General features: G+C 42.3%; 1 protein-coding gene across 16 annotated transcripts in view; it reads right to left on the bottom strand.

The window, feature by feature from the left end:
• The window catches only part of ARHGAP28 (Rho GTPase activating protein 28), a 186,624-nt gene that overhangs the window by 16,846 nt on the left and 145,304 nt on the right, over positions 1-24,474 (bottom strand). For all 16 annotated transcript variants that reach the window (XR_002345017.1, XM_021096082.1, XM_021096074.1 and 13 more), the window contains 9 exons: positions 22,872-22,956; positions 21,193-21,335; positions 18,062-18,227; positions 17,876-17,967; positions 15,052-15,129; positions 9,530-9,692; positions 4,129-4,211; positions 1,007-1,204; positions 607-720 (listed from right to left, as the gene is read on the bottom strand). Coding sequence is in view for 15 of the 16 variants with exons in the window: in XM_021096082.1 (XP_020951741.1) it covers positions 607-720; positions 1,007-1,204; positions 4,129-4,211; positions 9,530-9,692; positions 15,052-15,129; positions 17,876-17,967; positions 18,062-18,227; positions 21,193-21,335; positions 22,872-22,956 (1,122 nt within the window). In the remaining variant the exon portion in view is untranslated. The remainder of the gene's footprint in view (positions 1-606; positions 721-1,006; positions 1,205-4,128; positions 4,212-9,529; positions 9,693-15,051; positions 15,130-17,875; positions 17,968-18,061; positions 18,228-21,192; positions 21,336-22,871; positions 22,957-24,474) is intronic.

Below are 24,474 nucleotides of genomic sequence, written 5' to 3' on the forward strand. Positions count from 1 at the left end.
GGCACGTGGAGGTTCCCAGGCTAGGGGTCAAATTGGAGCTGTAGCTGCCAGCCTACGCCACAGCCAAAGAAATGCTAGATCCAAGCCACATCTGTGACCTACACCACAGCTCATGGCAACGCCGGATCCTTAAGCCACTGAGCAAGGCCAGGGATCAAACCCGCAACCTCACAGTTACTAGTTGGATTTGTTTCCGCTGTGCCTAGCAGGAACTCCCAGGATTAGCTATCCTTTTAACATTCAATCACAGAAGAAATCTCCTCTACTGGTCAGATATACTGACTACTGGGTTGCCCGTAAATCCAGTTCACAGGGGCTAAAGTATTGACTTTCAGTATCTGTAAGAAATATTTTACCCTTAAGTACTTAACAGAATATTAAATAACCTTCTTGTTAGAATTAATTCAAAAACTTCAACCAAAAAGCACGTTAATTCAATATGGTGGAACGACCACAGTACTCTCATGAACAGATTTTCCATAATGTTCTCAGTCTGTGAAAATGCAACAATTGGGGGTCTACATTACAAGATATTTTGTGCATCCCTGAGAAACAGGAGCCTGAGTGGTCATGATATCTGAGCATTTGTTTAGTTTTAGTTATTACCCCTCGTTCTATGGTCTTCCTCCTCAGCAGCTTTTTGACACTTGGGAGCTGTTTCTTCAACAGCATGCTCGCTTCATTCATCCTTCTGACTTGAGTGATTAAGAAAGATGGAACCTGGAGGAGAAAGAGAGCTTGACTAGAAGGCAAACACTTGCGTTACACGTCCGGGGTGGAGTCTGTCTTCAGTCGTGGTAACTCCTGGCCACTCAGTACCCTGGAACCAGGGACCAGGAACTGTGGTTCTGACCTTGTAAAGATTAGAAAACTCTATCAGGACTCCAATGTAAAGCCCTGAAGAACGTATAAAGATGCCACAGACAGGGCGCGGTCTGCTCACGAGCCTTCACGCTCCCTGGGTGCTAGTGGACACAGGAGAAGCAGGTACCACACTGTTACTCACCTTCCACAAGATTTCCTGGTACTTAAGCATCAGGCGGATGATGTGGGCTGCAGTGTTTGCTAAGAGTAACTCCTCACAGTCGGAGTGTTTGCTTCTACTGAAGAAAAGATTTGGTGCCATTATAGTAGATATGTTCCATATACTCATCCGGTTTTTGGATTCGTTGGCAATGACTTTATTGAAGAATGTCATGAGGGCCTAATAAGAAACAGCATTGTGTGGCACCAGTGATTGTATATCATGAAAAAGTATCACTGATCACTATCATTTGTTTCTATCATTCTACAGTACCTCTGGAAAGTTGTCAGAGCTACAGAATGGTTAAATCTGTCATGTTTCCCCTTTAATTGCTTAAAAGTGCTAGTGAGGAATGTGAAGGGTTTATTTAATTTTCTGATTCATTAATACAGCTCCATTTTATGTAATTTATTATATTATGATATCCATAAATAATAGTTTGTATTTTGTGTGTGTGTGTGTCTTTTTGCCTTTTTTTCTTGAGCTGCTCCCGCAGCATATGGAGGTTCCCAGGCTAGGGGTCGAATTGGAGCTGTAGCCACCGACCTGCGCCAGAGCCTCGGCAACACAGGATCCAAGCCGCATCTGCGACCTACACCACAGCTCACGGCAACGCCAGATCCTAACCCACTGAACAAGGCCAGGGATGGAACCCGGAACTTCATAGTTCCTAGTCGGATTCGTTAACCACTGTGCCACGACGGGAACATTTTAATATTTTCTTTACCTTACATTTTAATATTTTAATATTTTCTTTTACCTTAAGCAAATTTGACACATATTAAAATTAAATAGTAAACAAGGAAGAGAAGACACTATTGCTCAAATAAACTTCAAATGCAGTTTTGTTGTGAAGGAAGAAAAGTAATTCTAAAAATCACTCTTAATTTCAGATATTACTGTTAAAATCTACTTTTTGTTTCCTTGGGAAAGGAAAACCCATTTTAAAAAACATGAGTTTTAAAATAAGTAAGTTATAAGACAAATAAGTCATGGGGATATAATACACAGCATGAGGACTATAGGCAATGTTATTCTACTGCATATTTGAAAGTTGCTAAGGAAGTAAATCTTAAAAATTCTCATCAAAGAAAAACTTTTGTAATGGTGATGAAAGGAAATCAGACTTATTATGGAGATCATTTTGCAATGTATACAACTATCAAAACACTATGTTGTATACTTGAAACTAATTTGTTATGTGTCAATGATATCTCAAGAAAAAGTTTTAAAGTAAAATGGATAGAAAGAAATGAAAGAAAAGCCACAAAAATATGAGTATCTCATGCCTCAGTCCAAAAGTAATCTCAATTGAAAAGTTGAAAACTTTTACTTTCTGGGTGTTATTTTGCTACTGCACTTCAATTCTGGAATCTTCAGCAGACCAAAGGGAAATGATTACATGCAGCTGTGCTCAGCATTAAAAAAAAACTGGGAAAGCTTAATAAAATTTGGCTGGGCCTTTAAAGTATAAAGGCTTGTCAGAACTTCCTGAAATTCACCAAGAGGACTGAAATCCTAAAAAGCAATGCTCTTTGGTTTCCCAAGTTTGAATTCTGCTACAGTATCTGTAATGAGAAAATAGCACATACTAGTAGCAACACCTCACATTTATTTCAAGGTTTATTGTGAGCTAGGTATTATTCTTACTACTTTACATAAATACATGCACTCATTTTAACATCCTTCCAAACCCTATGAGGTAGGTACTATTACTGATATTGTTTTATAGATGAGGAAACCAAAGTGGAGAGGGACTGAGTAACTTTGACTAGCACCAGTTATGTCAGAGCCAGGACCGGATCCAAGAAAGCCTGACTCTTGGGCCAGAAATCTTGATCTTTACAGAACACTAGGTTTGATTTTTCATTCCAGTCACAATTAAGGATGGGACAGAGTGAGAGAGACAGAAGATCTTCTATTAGCAAGGTACCAAATTTTTTGATAATGCTACATCCTCAGTTATGTGAAAGGGGAGATGACATCTTGACCCCTGACACACTGAATTCTTTTTTTTTTTTTTTAAGTGGATTAAAAGACATTGTTTGGACAAAGCCAAAGAAACAAAGCTAATAAATTTCTAGCTTTTTGAAAGTTACCAAATAGTATTAGAAACAGACATTCTCATCCCTTAGCCAATCTCCATCCTTGGACAGAGAATATAATGACTGACACAGATGGTTTCTGTGTATGGGAGGAGAGGTCCTCACCAAACTGAAATGTCTCACAAGGGGGTGACTTTAAGAAGCATCTTTGTTTTTGGCAGGTTTATGGGTCTCAAAATTATGGATTCTTTCCAACTCATTCTCACCTTGATTTCATTTGGAAGTTTCCAAGCATCCACTGCCCTTAGAACAGATTTTCTATTGTATACAGAATCATTATCAAAACTGCAAATGGAAACTTTGATTTTTATAAACATAAAGCAAAGAAATGAATGTGAAATAAAAGGAAGGAGTGAGGAATGGAGTACTATGGGCTCTAATTCCATCAAATGTCCTATCATATATTCATGGAGAAATCGCTTTTCTGAGCTTAATTTTCTTCATCTGGAACATAAGAAGATCCCATGAGGAGATCTCAAATTCTGAGAAGCCATAATTCTTTAAACTAAATTATCTTCATAAAGGGTAAGACATGAGCAGTCTAGAAATTTCATTTAAATCAGGGGTTTCACATTTCCTTCCCAAGGACACTTGTGAGATCTTTTGCCACTGGACTGAAGGGGGCAGCTGAGGACCAACAACCTTATATTCTATAATTTCCACAGCGGTCTCATTTACTCCTGACGTTATTCTGCTTAGGTCCTCCGTCTTTGCTTTTTTTCCTCCTACTCTTAACCTGAGCCCCGTGCCTGGCATGTGGTAGATGATCAAAATCTCTAATAGATGGAGCGAATGAAACAGAAAAGTTTAAAGAAGATTCAGGTTGTATCTTCTTTCCTGGCATCCTAGGAGAACAGCAGTGGGAACACGGAAAGGCAACAGGTTGGCTGCATGCTCAGCAGGTTGATAAGCTGTCATCTCAGTTGTCATTGTGCCATTGGAGCCCCTTCCTCTGACCCATAAGCGTTGATGACAGACTCTCAGGTCCAGACCACTTACCTGGGCTGTGTCTCTGTTGGCATCAGGCAGCGCCATGACCATGAGGTGTAAGGCTTGAAACTGTACTTTGATGTGCGGCCCTCCTAACAAGAAAACAGAAATAACCACACATTTTGAACAATGCTGATGCATCCAGGCAGCCCTTCTTGCTGGCATCTGGTGGCACAGGAGGGCCCTGACAGCTTCCAGTGGGAGAGACTCAAGTTTTATGTCCAACATCATAAATCCATTCACTTGGACAAGGGCTTCAGTCTGTCAACTCCTCCTGAGCTCCTCAGGATGCCAATGTAGAGGCAGGTGGCCAAGGAGGTCCTCAAAATAGCTCTGGATCTACATAACACTTCTCCTTGCAAAGTACTTGTTTTACTTTTATGCTACAAACAGCGAGCATGAAGTTCAATTCAGGAGAAAATAAATCTTGCTTCCATAGAAAGAAGCAGCAGCATAATTATTACGAACACAGATTCTAGAACCAGATTCAAATCCTGCGTCTATTACTTCATCACTGAGTGACCTGGGCAGGCTATTTAACCATTCATTGCTTCTATGTTATGATCTGTAAAATGGGAATAGTCACCAGACCCACCTCACTGGACTGTTAGGAAGACTGAGTTAATGTCTAGAGTGTTTCCACAAGTGCCTGTACACAGTCCCCTCTCTATGTGTATGCTCTTGTTATTATGATCAATGATGCTTATTTTGGATCTAAAATGAACATCAAGGGAAAGTGACCGTAGTTAGAGCTAAGGAGATTCTTGAGTAGTTTATTCCCTGGCAGTGACAGAAGATGGCGCCAGAGGGTTGGCCTTCTGCTACTGTGTGTTCTCAATACTGGCTCTTCCTCTTTTAGGGAGAGGATCTTAGGAATTCCATCCACAACTGGATAATCCACAACCAGCTGTGCTGAAAATGTAGGGTATATTTGAGCATGGGGCTTTGCCTGGTCTCTGTGTTCTCTTCAAAATGGTCTCAGGGTGGGGAGTTTCTGGAGGGAGGGGTTATGTTCCGCAATCTCTGGGGAGGTCTCAAGTTGACGGAAAACCTGTCAATTTACAGTCAATGGATCAAGGCAGCCAGCTGCCTATAGAGCTCCTTAGTTACAGTAGTGGAAACACTCCTGTGACAAGTGACTAGGTCACAGGAGGTCACGTGCACTCAAGTGAGGCGTAAAGGACTGGCGTATGTCACCACGTAATGAAGGAACATCTGGGAGGAGTATTTATAGGCTCACATTGTATACTTTCAGCACAATCCCCAAGTGGATTTCTAAACATTTATGTCAAATTTGTAAACAAAAATGACACAGGTCCAGGATGTTTTTGAAAATGGCTAATGCATGCTGACGTGAGTTTGCCTGATTAACAGGCGCTATCAGAAGCATAGCTCAGTACAAAGCATGTGGGGAGACATGAGACATTATTTTAATGCATAAATCGCAGACTAAGGGCTGTCTATAATTTTTCAATGGTGCCCCCAAAAAGCCTCTGGGGGGAACAATAGATGCAGAGGCAGGCTCTGTACTTGCATTAATTTCAGATCAACTGTGAAATTTCCCTTAAGACAAAAAATCTAAACTGGCAAATAATCCATTTTCATTTTATTTAGGAAACCTAGCTTTACACTGTTTTGTGGTTAATAGTTTTGCAGTTAATTCATTTACTGCATCCTAGTTAAGAGTCTTTTTTATTCCCCCTGCGGTCATTATTTTCCCAGAAAGTTATTAAACTTCTCATGAAAGTACCTCAGGTTTGATTGATGAACTCTTAGTCTTTTAATTTTATGAGCACTTTTTGGACCATGTTTGAAAAGAGAAAGTAATTATACCACTGGAAAAGACTCTACATTCCTGAACTCTGTTTCAGAGTAAAAATAGGGGCAGCTTAAACACACACATGTGCATGGTTCTTCCTTTCAGAAAATCTTGTTCCAAGGAGAGCTCACTCCAGGTGGCAAAAAAAGGCCATCTTCCCCGCTGGTAGGAGCCCAGAACTTTGGGCTTCCTGTGGGGTTGGCTGGGATGAAATCAATCGCTGCAATATAGTATTTTTTCACTTTCAAAGTCATAAAAGAAATGTGGGGAGTCCCCGTCGTGGCACAGTGGTTAACAAATCCGACTAGGAACCATGAAGTGGTGGGTTCGATCCCTTGCCTCACTCAGTGGGTTAAGGATCCAGTGTTGCTGTGAGCTGTGGTGTAGGTTGCAGACGTGGCTCGGATCCCGAGTTGCTGTGGCTCTGGTGTAGGCTGGTGGCTACAGCTCTGATTACACCCCCTAGCCTAGGAACCTCCATTTGCCGCAGGAGCGGCCCTAGAAAAGGCAAAAAAAAAAAAAAAAAAGAAAGAAAGAAATGTGGATGTGGACTCTCCTATGAACCTTTTCAGGATATATTCCAGATTTTCTCTTCTCATTGAAGTATACCGGCTTCAATCTCTGGATAATGATATTAAGAAAAACTAATTTAAATATGGTCTTCTTCTTGAATAGGATTTTCTGAATAGGTCTTTCATGGGAGATTTGACTTCTCCTTGTATAATTCCATAAGAGCAAAAGAAAAAAGAGAAACAAAAACAAAAAACATCTTCTGTGGCATCAACTTGTTTTGATGAGTTGTTGAGCACATCAAGGTAATTTCTACAGCCCATTTTCTAGAAGAGGAAACTTCACAGAAGATGCTATGTTCTTTTGACTTTATAAACAAAGGCAGGACGTTCTTCTTCTAATATGGCTGAGGAAGCTCCTCCCCAATCAATCCTCTTTAAGACCACGATAAACTCTGGACAAAGTTCAAAGGACAACCACCTGAAGCACTGGCGAATGAACAAAAGCAGGCAGATTTAGGAGAGGATTGGACACTTGGAATTAGGGAATGGCACAGGGAGAGTTTCGCTTTTTTTTTTTTTTTTTTTTTTTTTGTCTTTTTGCCATTTCTTGGGCCGCTCCCGCGGCATATGGAGGTTCCAAGGCTAGGGGTCGAATCGGAGCTATAGCCGCCAGCCTACGCCGCAGCTACAGCAACGTGGGATCCGAGCCTCGTCTGTGACCTACACCACAGCTCACGGCAACGCTGGATCCTTAACCCGCTGCGCAAGGCCAGGGATCGAACCTGCAACCTTACGGTTCCTAGTCAGATTCATTAACCACTGAGCCATGACGGGAACTCCTGTTTCTGGCTTTTAATTTGTGGTCATGCCATAGATGGTGCTACACGAGGTGCCAAAAATTCCAAAAGAAAACCATAGTTTTTCTTGCCTGGACAACTACCAGACAGGGGTCAGGATGACCACAGTCATTGGGAATTTATGGGGAGTCCTGGAAAAGAAAGGTCAAGAAATAGAAGGCCCTAAATCTAGTATAAAATCCACCCAAATCTTGGCCCACCCCATAAACTATGCCTCTGTGGAGTACCACAGGTAAGGAGTGAACAGCAAATTATCTGCTTCAATACAAAAAAACCCAAACAAACCAAGCAAAAAACCCTACTCTTTGGAGAAATATCACAGAATGCAGAGTCTCCAAAATATTCACAATGTTTTGGATTCAGCTTAAACTTACTTTGACATAAACAGTGACAATCAATAGAGACCAAGCCTCAGATGACTCAAATGTTGCAACTAGCAGACAAGGATGCTGAAGCAGCTATCATAACTGTGCCCAATGATGGAAGGGAAAATATGCTTATATTGAATGACGGGAGTTACCGTTGTGGCTCAGCAGTAATGAACCTGACCAGTATGCATGAGGACGCAGGTTCGATCCCTTGCCTTGGTCAGTGGCTTCAGGATCCGGTGTTGCTGTGAGCTGTGGTGTAGGTTGCAGATGCAGCTTGGATCCCACATTGCTGTGGCGTAGCCCGTCAGCTGTAGCACCGATTCGACCCCTAGCCTGGGAACCTCCATATGCTGTAGGTGTGCTCCGCCCAGGCAAAAAAAAAAAAAAGAAAAAAATGAAAAGATAATGCAATCGCAGCAGGTAAATAAAAAATAGTTTAACAGTAGCAACTGGACATTCTGTAACTGCAAATATACAATATCTGAAATAAAAAAAAGAATGAAAATAATTCATTGTTTCTCTTAAACATATTATAGTACATATTATTATTATTATTATTTTATTTTTTGTCTTTTGCCTTTTCTAGGGCCGCTCCTGTGGTATAGTACATATTAAAAAGAAAAGAGATACAGGTCACAGCATGTCAGTTAAAACTTAGATAAGGACTCTGTCTTATATTCTCTTCTCTGAAGACACATATGGTTATTTTACGGATCTTGTTCAGTAAAAATTTCAAAGATCTAGAACCTACTAATTTTTAGGACCAATTCTGACATACAACTTAGAATCTGACTATTATTTTCTTTCATTGTGGTTTTAAAGATTCAATAGTTCTGGTCAACCTGCAGAAGAGTGCAAACTGGCAGATACAGATAACGCCTATTAGGCTCATATAGTGTTTTCAAATTTGAACTTCTGGCTGATATTTTCAAATTAAGAGCTTTTGCACTAAAGCTTGGATTTGGCTCCCATTCTGCATGGTACCATCACCTACAGCTGAGCAGTGGCCAGCCTCTTCATACGAGATACAGCCTCCTAGTCTGGCCACAGTCCCTTTTCTGTCCATACAGAACCACCCATTACTTAATGTGCTTATACATATTTAGGCTTGTGATGCCTGCATTCCTCAGGTGAGTACTCCATTCTACTTTGCTAAATTTCTCTTGTCACACCTTCTACAATATTCAATCTTTAGGCTGAGGCCATGCCAAATTATTCCTTGACTGCCAAATTCAACATACACTGTCCAGTTTCTATGCTTTTATTCAAGGACCCCCCTAAAGCCTCATCTATGTGACTTTGTAACTTTCAGAAACACTATTCCATACTGCAATTTTCAAAGACAAAACACCTTCTGTGCAGCACTTATTGCATGCTACATTATCAGACCCAGGACCTCGGATTTAAGGATGGGAGAAATCTTAGAATTTTTGAAGGACTATTCTATACCAGACAGTATCCTAGATGTCTTCATTCAATACCCACAACGACCCTGACAAGCAGTTATTATCTGTAATTTACAGGTGCAGCAATGAAGCTCAGAAAGGGTGACTGCATGGGTAACAGATGGTTGAGCAGGAATTTGCATTTCAAGAGCCTTGGTCTGTCTGTAACCCTCTCTGCCACTTAATGATTATAAAACCCTCTAAATCAAATCTACGAGACTTAGATATATAAACATATAAAGACATGACTATTTACCATCAAACGTGGTATTTCACCAAGAATGACCAGGAAATAGCAAGTCTATACATTTAAGATCATATCTGATTAGGCATCTTTCCTCTGCTCTGTGTCATTTTATTGATAAGACTTATCTTAGTCTATTCACACTTAACTTCTTCCACCTACTTTCCATTAGAGTGATGAAGGCAGGTATATATTCCACAGGGAAGAGAGAGGTGGGTAGTTCTCTGAAAAATGCTTTCAACATCACTGCAGCTTCTCTATGGCACATTTTGTCCCATTTAAATTTATCAGCATTAAACTTGGCATCCAGTTCTTCACGGTATTGCTGAAAATCAAGGACAACAGTCAACATTCGATGAGTGTTACCACTTGATGCCCCTCTTCCCCTTTAGTTATTACATAAATTACTTTTATAATTAGATTGAAAAACCAATATCTACTAAGCTTATCTTTTTTCGACATGATTCAAGAAGTGAAATATCTACTCCTGAATGTATTTTTTAAAAAACAGTTTTCTAAAATCCTTTTGGAATAATGTTAATCTTGAAGTAATTTGTCATCTACACAAGTACAAAAATTTCTTTACTTAGAACACAGTTTCATTGATATGGTTTTGGCAGAATACTGCCTATCCCCACATCATAAATGCACTGCTAGATTTTGAGAAAGTTTTCATTTCCTTTTTTTTTCCCCATGATCACTTCCCTCTGCCATCTTGTCTTTTATTTCTAAATTAGAATAAGAATATATGCCTCTTGGCTAGTTCACATACGGAATGAGAACTATCCCAACCCAGGAGCTCTGACCTCACTGCAACACACAGACCAGTGACATCTTCCTGGAGCAATTAAGCAAAGTCTTATGCCAAGATGTATACGTGTCTTCCAAATGTCTGCATGCCTGCCCAATCCTTCATAACGTTTGGAACACTATGTAAATACTTTGAAAAAAAATCATTAAACGTCTAGGTGTTACTTGGATTATACATTTTACATTATGAATTCTTTTGATGGCCAGTGTCACCCATTCCATTGCTCTCTTGAACTACAGAGTTCACCAATAATACCGGGCAGTTACAGTCAGTTCCCCAACTGACAATAACTGTTTCAAAAAGGATATTTAGAAAAAGAACTCTGAAAACCCTCAGTTTCCTGAAGTCCTCTGCTTTATTCTCATGAGAAGCTTAGTCTCCCAGCCTTGAACTTGTCCAACCAGTTGGTGTGCACCTCTGACCTTTTCCTCCCAAGGAGCAACTCACTAACCAGCCCAGACAGAAATGCTCCCATGGCTCCAGAGCCTGCAAAACAGGCCACACCCTTGCAGGATACGTCTCCTACAGAAACGGAGACAGGGACATGAGTCCATGGTCATCCTTCAGTCCCTACTGATGACGTCAAAAGAAGATTTTCGTCTTGAGAAGCTGTCAATCTAACAGGAATAATACAGCCCATCAAACAATCCTTTGTTGATAAATACACTTTATAAAGCATGGAAACATATACATAAAGCCCTTCCCAGAATAAAAGAGCCCAGAGTGGGCTCAGGGAAGAGGAGGATGTGTGGGATCCATTCTCTGCCCTTTGGTGTCTTGTGGGTGGGGCGATTTCATGCACTCAGAACGCTAACTCGGGGTGCTCCCTGCCATGAGAAAGCCAGGTATGGGGTGCAACGCAGCCATGGAAAGGAGAATCAAACTCTACTGGGCCAAGTCTCGAGGACTGGTGAGGAGCTTACAGAGGAAGAAAAGAGAAACTGTTCCAGCAGGGACACAAATGCAAGGAGACCCAGGAGGCCTGGGGAACTCCAGGATGTGGTTCTGTGTTGCTGCAGCATCACCGCCGGGGAGGCCAAAGAGGGAGATGAGCCTGGGGACCAGATCAGAGCCCATTCTAAGCGGACAGGACTGCATACTGTGGGCACATAGGCAACATGGAAATTCCAAGCTAGAGAAGGACAAGGTAAGGCATCTTTTCTGACAGCCAGTGGAACTGTGGTTGGGGAGCAGGCTAAAGGCACCCAAAGTAGTTATTGGCTATGGCACCATTGCTGGTGTCAGACAATTGAGGACTAATCCTGGAGAGGCAATTGTGGGATGGACAGAAGAGGTGGCATTTAAGAAATCCTGGGAGGGAAAATTCTCAAGGATCAGTGATGGGCTGATATGAGGCTCTGAGGGAGACATAAAAGCCCACTGCTAGCTGGAGTAATGGGCAGGTGGAGGTGTTGTTAACAGGAAATAGAGGGGGAGGAGCAAATGATTTCCATCTACTCTCTGATACCCTGCCTGCCATAAAGCAAAGGGGAAATTGTTTTCCAAGTGGGCAGGGAGCACCAGCAGAAGCAGAATAATCCAAATCCACTTCTCATAGGCTTGTGCCACAGGAAGCTCTCTGAGACACTAGGTGATTGTCATTCTAACCTGCCCAGGCTCCCCTGTCATCTAAGACGCAGCACAGCACCAGGGCAGGCTCTACAACCAGATTCTCCAGGTATTTATCCTAGTTCCACATCTGCCGGGTTGTATGGCCTGGGAAGGTTCTCATTGCGCAATAGGAATCTTAAAAGGACCTTATAGAGCCTGAATCGGACAATATAATGTGAAGCTCAGGGGCAGGTCCTGCCACACAGAGAGCTCAGTAAACGCTGCACCTCTGTTACCTTCCGCTCCTCTGGGTCTGTTACCACCTCCAACGTTATTACTATGAGAGATTCTCATGTGTGCTGTGGCTATTTGGGTAATGACATCACACTGTCCCATCTGGATGACCAGTGTGAGACAAAGCAGAGAGGAAGAGTGTCCTCCTTGGTTTGGACAGGAGGGCAGTAGATGAAGGAGCAAGCTGATGTTTCTACGGTGCCCTAAAGATGCCTAAAGATGAAGCCACCTGACCTGGGGTGGTTTTCCCTGCCAGAGCCGGGGAGCGTAGAGAGGTTAAAGAAGCCAGGCTTCACCCAAGGTCAATGAGACACTAGGCAAGGGTCAGGACCTGGTCCTTAAGCCTCAGAAAACATCCAACCTGCTTCCACTTTGGAGGTAATTTTATAAAAATGCAAATGACCTGCCTTCAGCTAAAAACCAGTTCGGGAAGGAGAGCAGCAGACCAGGTAGCATCATTATAAACATTTAGAGCCACCTCTGAGTACTTGCAACAAGTTGAAAGAGAAAACCCTGTGTGTCCAACCAGTCTGCCTTCTTCATAAAGTACATTCCCCAGTGTTTGGCTCAAATTTCTGTCATTTTTAGAAAGGAAAATCACTGGACACACCATAGCATTAAATGGGTTCCAAATGAGCCAAGGCAGCCTCACTAGAGGAATGGGCTGGGCAGCCATGTGCCTGCTGTGGTAAAATGGGCAGTGCCCTCAAGGCTGCTTCCCCTGGGGTCTAACCGGGCCTTGAGAGCACAACCCAGGTTGACACCTGAGTGTGGGCATCATCCACCGGGCACAATTTGAGGGTAATTACAATGGAGTTTTAACGTTCTCTTCCCAAGCACATTCCTAGGAAAAAAAAATAGCCTAACAGATGAAAAAAATTTTTTACAAGTTAGAAGTCTGAACAAAGGAGGAAAATAAAAAGCCCTTTAATATATCAAGTTACAGTGCCTTTCCAACTGCAATATTCCCCCGTTTCTGTTCACTGGCTCAGAGGTCTTTCACATCAGCTTTCCTGGAGCTCAAACCAAGAAAACATCTGGATTACATTTTTTGGACAAACAAGAGATGGAATAAATAGGCTGAAACTACATAAGAGTGATGAAGGGCCACGAGGGACTTCTGACCTAAATGTGCTTCGGGAATGCAAGTGCCTATGAGAACACGTTAAAGGAATTATTGGCCTTTGGTAAGTATTTTACAGTCAATGATTAGCTAAAGAAAAGCAACATGTGCTATGATGTTCAACTTCATACCCACAAGAAATGTTGTGTGATGTTTTCTCCTTTTGAGTATTTTCAAAAGTACAATTTTAAATCATATCCACTATGCTTTCTGCCCCCTCTGTCTCTGTCTCTCTCTCTTTCACACACACACACCCCCATACAGTAAGAGTCAGTAAGAATATGCATGAATGCAGCTTCCCCATTATGGAGGGAGGTTTAGAGGGACAGAGTCTAATTGTTTGGGAAAGTCACTTCTCTGACTTCATTTTGGTTCTCTGACTCTATAGATAAAACCAAAAACGTAACCTAAACTAGTGATAGCGTTCGTCCTCGGATCCAGGACACACTTGTTTAGAAGTATATGTAAAAACCATACCTGTGAGCACCTGACACAAAAAGCAGATCCCATTTAGACAGTAGAAACTTCACGGGGCCACTAGGAATTTGGAATTTTCCTGGCTTCCAAATGAACTTGTGCTGGAATTAAACAATCTCTACTCCCAGGAAGTCACAACTCCCCCAGACGTGCTGACCCCTGTCACTGGCCAAGTGTGGGCCCTGTCAGGTCTCCCTTCAAATAAGAATCAGCCAAGTGTCTGCAAAATATCCAGACGGCTGACCATCCTTCCCCCCAGCTTCTGCACCTTCTGATGGCCTTGGGCCCCTCCCCTCAGGCAGCCCCCGGGCCGTGAGCGCAGCGTGGGGGGCTGGCCAGCACTTGGCCCCATGAGGCTCAGCCTGCCCAAGCCCGCCTCCTCCCCTCCATCCCCCAGTAAGCCTTTTCCACTCCTAACTCTGTCCCAGCACCTGCTTCTGCAGCTTCCGATAGACACAGCCTGTTTATTCTCAGATTCCGCTTTGAAAAAAATCTCAACATACTTCTCTGTAACAACTCCGAGACTTCTGAAACGAATAGAATTTCCTGAACAGGTGTCAAAAGGAATTAGTGAAGAGGTACTTTTTGGCCCCTACACCGTGGCTTCCCAGTTCTAAACACAGCCAGGTCCACTCTTCCCTCCCCCTGAGGTTTTCTTCTCAAGGATTTATTACTTAAATCTGCTCATGTCTCCACGTGCACCCAGCAGGGAGTGACCCAGACAGGGGTGGACTCTTCATGCTGTGGGCCACCCACCCCGGCAGACAAAGTGGGGGATCTTACTGGAAATTTAGGAGGCAAGCTTTTCTTTACAAATGATCCTTTCCTTAGCTGTACTGGAGTCTGCCATCATGTAGAAGTAAGAAAGGAAAAGAATTCACATTGCACGGGTGGTTTTACATGGAGAAACTGACATTGCCTTAAATGGAATTGGGTTTTAGAACTGCTGAGCGAGTATTTTAGTGGTTACAGCCATTCCTACAAACTCTTATATAAAGACTTTCATTACAAAGAAAGCCAAAGAATGTTTCTAAGTTTAAGCAATCGATAATGGAAATCAGAGCTCGTCTAATACTGGCTTAGTGAACTCCATGACTGAGAGGGAGGCAAAAAACGCAAGTATTTTCCCCCCAAACCAGAGATGGAACCTTTCAACTTTTCCAAATTAAAGACAAACAGCAGTTTTTGATGGTGCATTGATGTGTGGTTTCATTGTTTTTGTTGGGTTTTTTTTTTATTGTTGTTGTTTTAATTTAAAGAGATACACAACTCAGGATCATGGAACATTTGATCATAAGCATTGAGGAATGCTTGACAGGATCAGGCAATAGTATCAACAGTAACAACAAACAAGTAGACACCAGGTGCTGGTGTGGACTGGGTCTAACTTGCTGAGGTCTCTCACTAGGAGAGAAAAATGTCCCGTACCTTGACTTTGGCAGTACATCCTGAAAGTCGAAAAATTCCTTCAGATTCCAGACCCGATTCCTCAACTTTCTCAAAGAACTAGAAAGCAAAGAAACATGACACAAATAAATATCTCCGTATGATTAGAAACATCCGAAACAGTAATGGTGATGAAGACAACTGATAAATTACCAACATATATACACGCCTGGGACTCGAACGCCTAGTTAAAGGTTCACACACTCCCGCGAGGTCAAAGTTAGCCTCAATTTGCAAATAAGGAGATGGAGACTTAGAGATGTTTTTCACCTTCTCAGGATCGACCTCAAAAGTAATGGCACTGGCTCTCTCAAGCTTGTGCTATTAACCAGCAATGTATGCTGCCACTTAACTGTCTTATGATCTGATTACTGTATCTCTGCAGGTTGACCAGGACAAAAAGATCCCAAATCTACTACCATTGGTTGTACTACTCTGGCTAAGTAACTGTAGGGATTCTAGGAAATCTGACCAAGGAATCAGAAACTGTAAAGGCTCAGAGCTCTCAGGCGCTCTCATGGTAACAATGGTGGTTTTGTATTAAATAATAATAAACATTAGCATCGACGGTGCACTGACTGCGTGTCAGATGATATCCTCAGCACTCACACACACTAACCCACAGGAATCCTACAGGGTGGGTACTAGTCGGCTCCCCATTCCACTGCGGAGGAGACTGAGGCACAGGAAGGATAAGTGACCTGCCTGTTCACACAGCAAAGGCACGATCCAGAGTCTCTGCTCTTTCCCTGCCAGGAACTAAGGCAGTTCCTACAGGGATAAAGGAAAACAGGTGCTCAGGAGGAAGAGGCATGTGCACAAGAGAAGTCTCTGCCGCAAGACCAGAAGAGCAGTGCTCCAAGTGCCTTGAAAGAGGAGCTCGGGCTTAGCAGGGGCGAGCGGGCACCTACTGGGGACTAATATGAGACAAGGCCAGGTGCAGTCTCACTGGCATCTACTGTGCCTCTCTGCCTTGTGCTAGGTTTCTGCACCTGCGTAACAATGTCAGGTGTTGAATCTTCTCAGTCTTAAGTTTTGTGGATTCATTTTCTTCAAACTCTGTCCTTTCCCTAGAGGACAAAGGGCATAATTCTGGTTCCAATTCAAGGAAGGGAAGGAAATCTTAGAGTCACCATGGACTTGGCCTTGGACCCGTATATCCTTCCTGCATCCACCTTTCACTGGCTGTGTGTTCCTGAGTAAGGTGTCTCCCCTACGATGCCTCAGCTGCCTCACCAGGAGAGGGGAGATGACAGCGCCTACTCCCGGGGATGCTCAGTGCTGACCAGACACGACAGAGACAGATGTCCCGGCGTGGCCCAGGGCAGGGGAGGCGCCCCCCCAGCCCTGCATGCCCACTGTTGCTGGCATCCCCTGCTCCCACTGGCAGCCAATCCATCACCTGACTTGAGGAGTAGATCAGTTTGAGGTACTGGTGGCAAATTTTGGAAGACAGCAAAGGGATGTCAAAATGTTACTGTGAATAAAGTATGCTTCCTCAGTATTTTCACATATCATTTAAAAACTCAGTTTAGAGGCGTTCTCATTGTGGCTCAGCAGGTTAAGAACCTACATAGCATCAGTGAGGATGCAGGTCTGATTCCTGGCCTCACTCAGTGGGTTAAGGTGTTCCCATGAGCTGCTGCATAGGTCACAGATGTGAGTCGGATCCAGTGTTGCCGTGGCTGTGGCAGAGGAAAAAAAAAAACAAAAACAGAAAAACCCTAAGTTTAGGAGTTCCCTGGTGGCCTGGAGGGTTAAGGACCTGGCACTGTCACTGCTGTAGCTCTGTTCACTGCTTGTGGCACTGGTTGGGTCCCTGGCCCAGGAACTTCTGTACATGGCAGGCACAGTCCAAAATACCCTCAAAACACTCAGTTTAAAATTCAACAAGATCTGTGTTTAAGGCTTGGCATTTTAATTGTGCCACTGATGTCACTGTTGAATCGATGCACAGTTACGTAAACCAGTGTAAATTGATGGCTTAGGTAGTTCCCTGGTGGTCTAGAGGTCTAGTGGTTAGAACTCAGTGCTCTCACCACTCATGGCCTGGGTTCGATCCCTGATCTGGGCACTGAGATCCCATGTCAAGCTGCTGCATGCCGTGGCAAAACAAAAGCAAAAGCAAAAACACAACCCACGATTTAAGAGCAAATGAGCCATTCACCAATGATGGCCACAGAGATAATAGCATATGTTAGTTCAGATAATATCATTTTCAAAAACTTCCCAAAGCAAAATTCTTCTCTATCTAAATGTATCGTATCTCCCAGTCATGTGAAACACCACAAGAATAGGTGATTTTTGGACCTTATTTAGCTTTGTTGGGAAAACTCATTTCAACAATTCCACATACACATCTCTAAACACTCAACCTGTGATGTATCTCAGCAAATACTTGTATGATTAGCAAATGGACTGCCCATAATCAACGGTCATCTTTTATCCCAAACGGAATAATCAAATACACACACAAAACACATACACACACACAAATAACATTTTAAAAGTATTCAAAGAAATAGAACCGTGAAGGAAGCCATGTGACAGAGCATCTGTGCCTATCACCTGATGCCTTATGGTGGGGCAGAGCGACAGGTTCCAGAACTGCAGAGCAAAGCAAACTGATCCAAGCACTTGTGGGTGTCACGTGGACACATAGAAGAAAGCTGAAAATCACCAAGGCCCAAGTCCTAATAGGGATTTAGTGTCTTGAAATCTAAAGGAAAATTCATCAGTGGGTTTACAACTAGCAAACTGCAAGTATGCCCTCTATTAAACTCCCCTTCATTTACAATCTACTCACTTTTTGTAACACAAGAGGAACTTTCACTCCAGAGTCTTTCCTTCGGTCATTGTCCAGTAGGACTGTAAGAGGGACTCCAAAAATCCCGCTGTCTTCATTGTAAAATAGTCAAGAAAGAAAAAAGAATCAGAAAATCACTCTTATTCCAATGTGTCAAAGTGCTAAAATCAAAAGAAGTCTTAATACCTCGTCCTTTTACTTTCTCTGTTTTGTTTCTTTTCAGTTGAATTCGAAAGGCATCAAAAAAGGCCGTCAATTCAATCAGAGAGAGATGGCGGATTTTCTTCATGTCTTCAGTGGACAGATCTCCTGCTTCAGTGAGGCCAAATCTGGTTTTCTGAACAATAAATTTCTAAAAATCAAATTGAGAATTTTTATTTTTATGGCAAAGGAAAATTATTATACCTTTGCTCCAATGCCACCCGGACCATCTAAATCTGCACAGCAAGACGTGCTACTTGCGAAAAAAAAAAAAAAAAATCTCTAAGGAGCATGCTATACATAGAAAGATTAGGAATATGACTTTTAGAACATTGGCAGATTACTGCTACACTAATTAGAACCAAACAGTGGTGTGATGTATACCATAACATCGCCATCACAGCTGTGAAAACTACTTTCTTCTAAGGAACATCCTATGTTGTTAATAGCTCACATCTCAGGCATCGCATGGAACACGTGTACCACGGGCCGCACATGACACATGCACACAGAGCACCCAGTCTAGGATCCCCAAGAGAGATTTTGACTTTTTTCTTGTATCATCAACCTTTAAATCATCATTTATACTTTAAAAGACTGTGATTTCCCAGTTGAAACTAATGGCATGTGCTTGCTGAGACAGTAGCTATTATAACTTAAAAATAAAATTGAGAGAATTGAAAATATTCTTAAAAAGAATATATAAAGTACCAAATAATCCTACTATCATTTTGAAGATGATGATATTGTTAAAAATCTCCATTTCCATGCTAGGAAACAAAATACACTCAAACAATAACAAAAAACTCTTCAACAGTCCAAAATATTGTGAACACTAAGAAGTAAGACCTTGAAGAACAAGAGATTGTTCCTATGTAAAAAATAAGTAATAATAAATATTACATGTAAATAATAATCACAAAATGTACTATACAATAAGTACAATGTATATTTATATAATAAATATAACACAAGTTTTATATATAAGTAGGTATATAAAATATATAACAAATACTTCACTCTCAGAAAACCTGGTATTGAGAAAATATGCTAGGAGTTCCTACTGTGGCTCAGAAGCTTAAGAACCCAACCTAATGTCCATGAGGATGTGGGTTCGATCCCTTGCCTTGCTCTCTCGCTCCCTGGGTCAAGGATCCAGAATTGCCACAAGCTGCTGTGTAGGCTGCAGATGTGGCGTGGCAGAGGCGGGCAGCTGCAGCTCTGATTCAACCCCTAGCCCAGTAACTTTCATATGCCATAGGTGCAACCGTAAAAAGAAAAAATATGCTAAAGTGGAAATATCCCATCGTTATTTAAATTACAAAGTTTTAGGTAGACATTCTCCACAGGAGTTCCATAAATCAGAGCTTCCTTGGGGTTTTTTAACCATCTACCAATTCATACATCCATTCAACAACTGTTTTTTGAAATTCCAAGTATTTAAAGGCAAAACAAAACACAGGATGTGGTCTGGGGCATATCTTGTGCTATCAAACACTTAGTTATTTTATCTTTTTTAAAAATTTTTTTCGTCTTTTTTTTTTTTTTTTTTTTTTTTTTTAGTGCTGCACCCATGGCATATGGAGGTTCCCAGATGAGGGGTCGAATCAGAGCTGTAGCTGATGGCCAATGGCACAGCCACAGCCACAGTAACGCCAGATCTGAGCTGCATCTGTGACCTACACCACAGCTCATGGCAATGCTGGATCCTTAACCCACTGAGCAAGGCCAGAAATCTAACCTGCGTCCCCATAGATGCTAGTCAGATTCGTTTCCACTGAACCACGATGGGAACTCCTATTTTATCTTTTTTCTGAGACCAAGGCCCCAAATGACAATAACACATAACAGCAACAATATAAACAGGAAGTGGAATCACTATTGAGCAATTACTATGTGCTAAACCCTAAGGAGAGTTTTGGATGGAAGGCTGCCTGTGCCCCAGGCGAGCCCAAACTCAGGAGGAGACAGACAGCTTGGATGTAGAGACAGGGGGCCAGCATTCTCTCTTGGGCAATTACCTCCAAAGATTCAGAGGGACCCCTCCCCCCAAAACCAGAGTCCCAGGGGAGTCTCTCTTTTGCCCCAGAATGCCACTGTGCCCTCCAACATAGAGGCTAAGCAGAGACCAGGAGGGGCTTTGAAAATAGACCCCTGGAAGTTTAAATACTGGTTCTGTCTCCTACTAGCTGTAGGGATTTGGATAAGTTACTTAGCTTGTTTGGGAGTCAGTTTCCTCAGCTGTGAAATGGGAGCAATCACTAGGCCACTGACAACTAGAATAGCAAATGCAGTGTCAGGCCCATGGAAGGGGCTCGGCGAGTCATACACTTCTTGCCCTGTCCTCTTCCTCTTCTTCAGGGGGGTCTGTCTAGGAATGGTTCAGGATGCCTGGGGACAAAGACTCTGCCCAACTCTAGATGACTCATTCCTGTAGTTTCGAAACTGCCTGAGCCCTGCTCGTCATGCTTCCAGCCCTGATCAGCACAGAATATTCAGGACTCCACATCACAAGCTCTTCGCAAACGCATTTCATGAGTAGCAAACAGATCTGTGCGACATATTTCTTGTATTGGGTTTTGAGGATATAATATCCTGGATACATAGAATGAGGCTTTCAGGATAATGAAGTATGCAAGTCTACTTTCCCATTTCATAATACCATTACAAATTATTGGATTTGTGAGGAAATTTTAGTGTCTGTCCTAAATGCTCTCACTTTGTGTTATGACTGTGACTTTCTGCAGTACCCCATCCTGAAAGGTGGCTTCTGAAGGCACCAGTAGGTATACAGTTAGAACTGGCATCAACCTGTAAATAAAGTAAGGATATAAAGTGCATGAAAGCACACAATCCAAGTGGAAATCCTATTTCATCTATAAAACAGTATTCAAGCATATACCCTTGCAATGCTTCCTCAACCCAGGGCTGCCAGGTACAGCTGGGCAGGCTGTGCACTGCACAACAAATGGTGTCCCCAAAGTGATGCAGCACTGATGTCTGGCCTCACCCCATGCCTGTGCACACACAGAGAAATTTTTTTTCTAAAAATTCTAGTTTGTCTCCCCGAGAAGTCAGAGGACGCTAGTGGAATAATCATGAAGGGTTTTACTTACAGGTAAAACATAGTCCTCTTTCTTAAAATCTGACTTCTTAAATTTATTTCTTTTTGGAGCCTCTGTAACCATTTCTGAATAAGATACTTCAAAGGAGAGCTCTTCGGCTTCAGATGGAATGTTCTTCTCCAGATAGTCATCATCTAAGGAACGAAGGATGTAGAATGGTTAATATGCCATTGAACCAATCAATACCAGTTACTGTAAAATAAGCAAAAAATACTTAGACGTTAATGCACAAGCACGTTAGAATGCTTACAGCCCAGGAAAAGCATTAGACTTATCCAGGCTGCTTTCAGCTGAACAATTAATGTAGTGTCATCAGACTTCCGGATGAACAAACTTCTATAATCATTATCCAAACAAACTTTCTATTTAGTCTGAAGGTTTTCATTTTTGGTGTTTGCGTCTCATGAAAAGCACTGAAGATTATCAGGTGAGAGTCCAAAATGGAATACGTCTATATATTCTTATGATACTAAAAGCATCATAAGCCCTCCAGACACAATGCTGCTCCTACTGGGAAGCAGCAGCTTAAGGCAGAGGGAAAAGGGTAGGGGCCTCACTATGAATTCCTGCCTACTTTCACTTCTCTTGGGTTTCTTCCCAAACTGTGGAATTGTGCCTCTTAAGATTGGTTCAAATTCAGTTTGGACTTCACTATTAGGTTTGTTCACGTAAATTGATCCTAATCCTTACGGTTTCATAGTGACTATCTGATCTCAGATGATGCACATTTTGCAACAGTTTTTCACTTTTTTGCAAGAGTCGTGCAACCGTCAATCAATTTTAGAATATTTTCATCGCCCCAGCTTATTTGAATTTTGAAGCTAATGCTGAAAATATGGGGCTCTGCTGTACATGAGAGAGAGGTGTATGTTTAGAGAAAACTTCAAGGAATCACAAAAGTGTGGCCTGGAAGTTCCTGTTATGGCTCAGTGGTTAACAAATCCAACTGGGAACCATTAGAACTCGGGTTCGATCCCTGGCCTTGCTCAGTGCATTAGGGATCTGGCGTTGCTGGGAGCTGCGGTGTAGGCATATGTCGCAAACGTGGCTCGGATCCTGCGTTGCTGTGACTGTGGCGTAGGCTGGCAGCTATGGCTCCGATTAGACCCCTAGCCTGGGAACCTCCAAATGACATGGGTGTGGCCCTAAAAGACCAAAAAAAAAAAAAAAAAAAGTGTGGCCTAAAGGGGCCTATTTCTTACAAGGAGAATTTGCGATTTCATATTGAGCCCATGCAGAGCACCCAACTTTCAAGTGGAAGAGGCCCAGTTAAAAACTGATGACTTTGGGCATTACAAGCTGCACACACTTGAGCACAGTTAGAGGTTCTTGGCAGTGGTCTGCTTCTTGGCCTGCCTGCCACAGGGAAGCAGCCCCAGGTGACTTGTGAAAGAGGCCCCAAATCAAAGACACCACCTACGGGACTGGTTTCTAAATGACAGGGCAGTGGTTAAGGTGGGAATGATTCTGCTTCCAATTTGGCTCAATCAATTTCTTCTGTGACAGAATGGGGTGTCTGGAGAGGGCTGGGAGAAGAGGCCTGGGGTAAGATAATCAAAAAGAGGAGAAAATATCTTGACATTTGGCTTTTAGAAATTCGCTGCTCACTGAGTTGAGTACCAGCACAAAAGCAAGAAGCCACAGCTCGTGTAGGAGGTTGTCTCACTCACCGCTCACCGCATTCTGCACGGACTGCCCAGGTTCCACTGACCCATTGGAATGAACCGGCACATCTGGAATAGTCTCAAGGATAGACTGTGAAACAAGGGAAGGTGAGCACAGAACATTTTACCATAGATACATTCAACCTTATGTTTCGACCTGATGCATTTTCTGCAGTTTACTAGAATTCTTCTCACATAAAGCAAGTCTTGATTCCATAAGGGCTTGCATCTGATTTCCTTTGTTTTCTCACTCTTTTCAGACCTGTACAGCTCATACAGTTAATTAAATCAAAATAACCATATCTTCTTAAGTGTTTGTTGTCACACATTTCCTAACACGTAGAAATGACAACTGTTTTGTTTGTTTGTCTGTTTGCTTTTTCAGGGCTGCACCCAAGGTATATGGAGGTTCTCAGGCTAGGGGCCAAATTGGAGCTGCAATTACCAGCCTACATTGCAGCCACAGCAACACCAGAGCTGAGTCACATCTGTGATCTACATTGCAGCTCACGGCAACACCAGATCCTTAACCCACTGAGTGAGTCCAGGGATCGAACCTGAATCCTCATGAAAACTAGTCCGGTTTGTTACTGCTGAGCCACAGTGGGAACTCCCTAGAAATGACAATCTTTGATGTCACATAGCTTGACAATTACAGTATTTGCTATTCTTGATGCAGCTGGGCACACATTTTGGTCACAAATTCTAGGTCATGACTTAGGTGGATGATTAATAAGAGGGATGCTGGAGTGAGACTGCCTGGAATCTCAACCTGGCTCTACCCCTTTGTGACTTCAAGCAAGTTACAGAACTCCCTAATGCTTAGTTTCTTGATCTGTAAAATGAAGATGATAACAGAACGTATTTCGATGAGTTATTATGGATCTGAAATGACTATAAATCACATGGAACAATATCAGGTGCACAGAAGTACCGCACGAATATTAGCTGCTATGAATACACTAATATGCTAATTTCTTCACTAGGGAATACGGAGTGATAATAACTACCAAAAAGTTAGGGATGTTCTCTAGTTCAGTTCCTTCTCTTAACTAATTTGCCGCTTTCTTCACTGAAATCCCGCCAAAGCATTATACCCGCCTGATCAGAAATCAGAAGCTGAGGGTCTGTCTTGGTAGAGCTCGGTGTTACTATTCAGGCTGGATGGGTACTAGTGAAAACTTGACACACAAATCCTACCATTTCTACCGATATAAAGTTTAATGTGGAAGTTCTCATCTGTGAGTATGTGTGAAGGTGAAAATCTGCTATTCCATCCAGAACCTTTTATATGCTTTTCACACGTCTGTTCTTTTCTTCCCCCAGAGCCTGATATTATTTCTTTTAGTCTCATATTTATTTAGCAATACGAACTGAACACCCGATTCATGAGAGATCCTTTATCATTTCTACAAATTGCACAAGGGAATCTTGAGTGCTGAGCTTTGTGCTTTTTCCTATTTTATTCCAAAGGAGATGACATATCTTATTGAGTAAACAGAATGTGACTATATAGCCATTTACTAAAACACAGATGCCCAGCTATGTAATTGGTGCCTCATTAACACTACAGAATAAAGACTACTCATACACTAAAATCCTTAAAAAA

This window comes from Sus scrofa, chromosome 6 (assembly GCF_000003025.6).
Source record: "Sus scrofa isolate TJ Tabasco breed Duroc chromosome 6, Sscrofa11.1, whole genome shotgun sequence".
NCBI lineage: Eukaryota > Metazoa > Chordata > Mammalia > Artiodactyla > Suidae > Sus > Sus scrofa.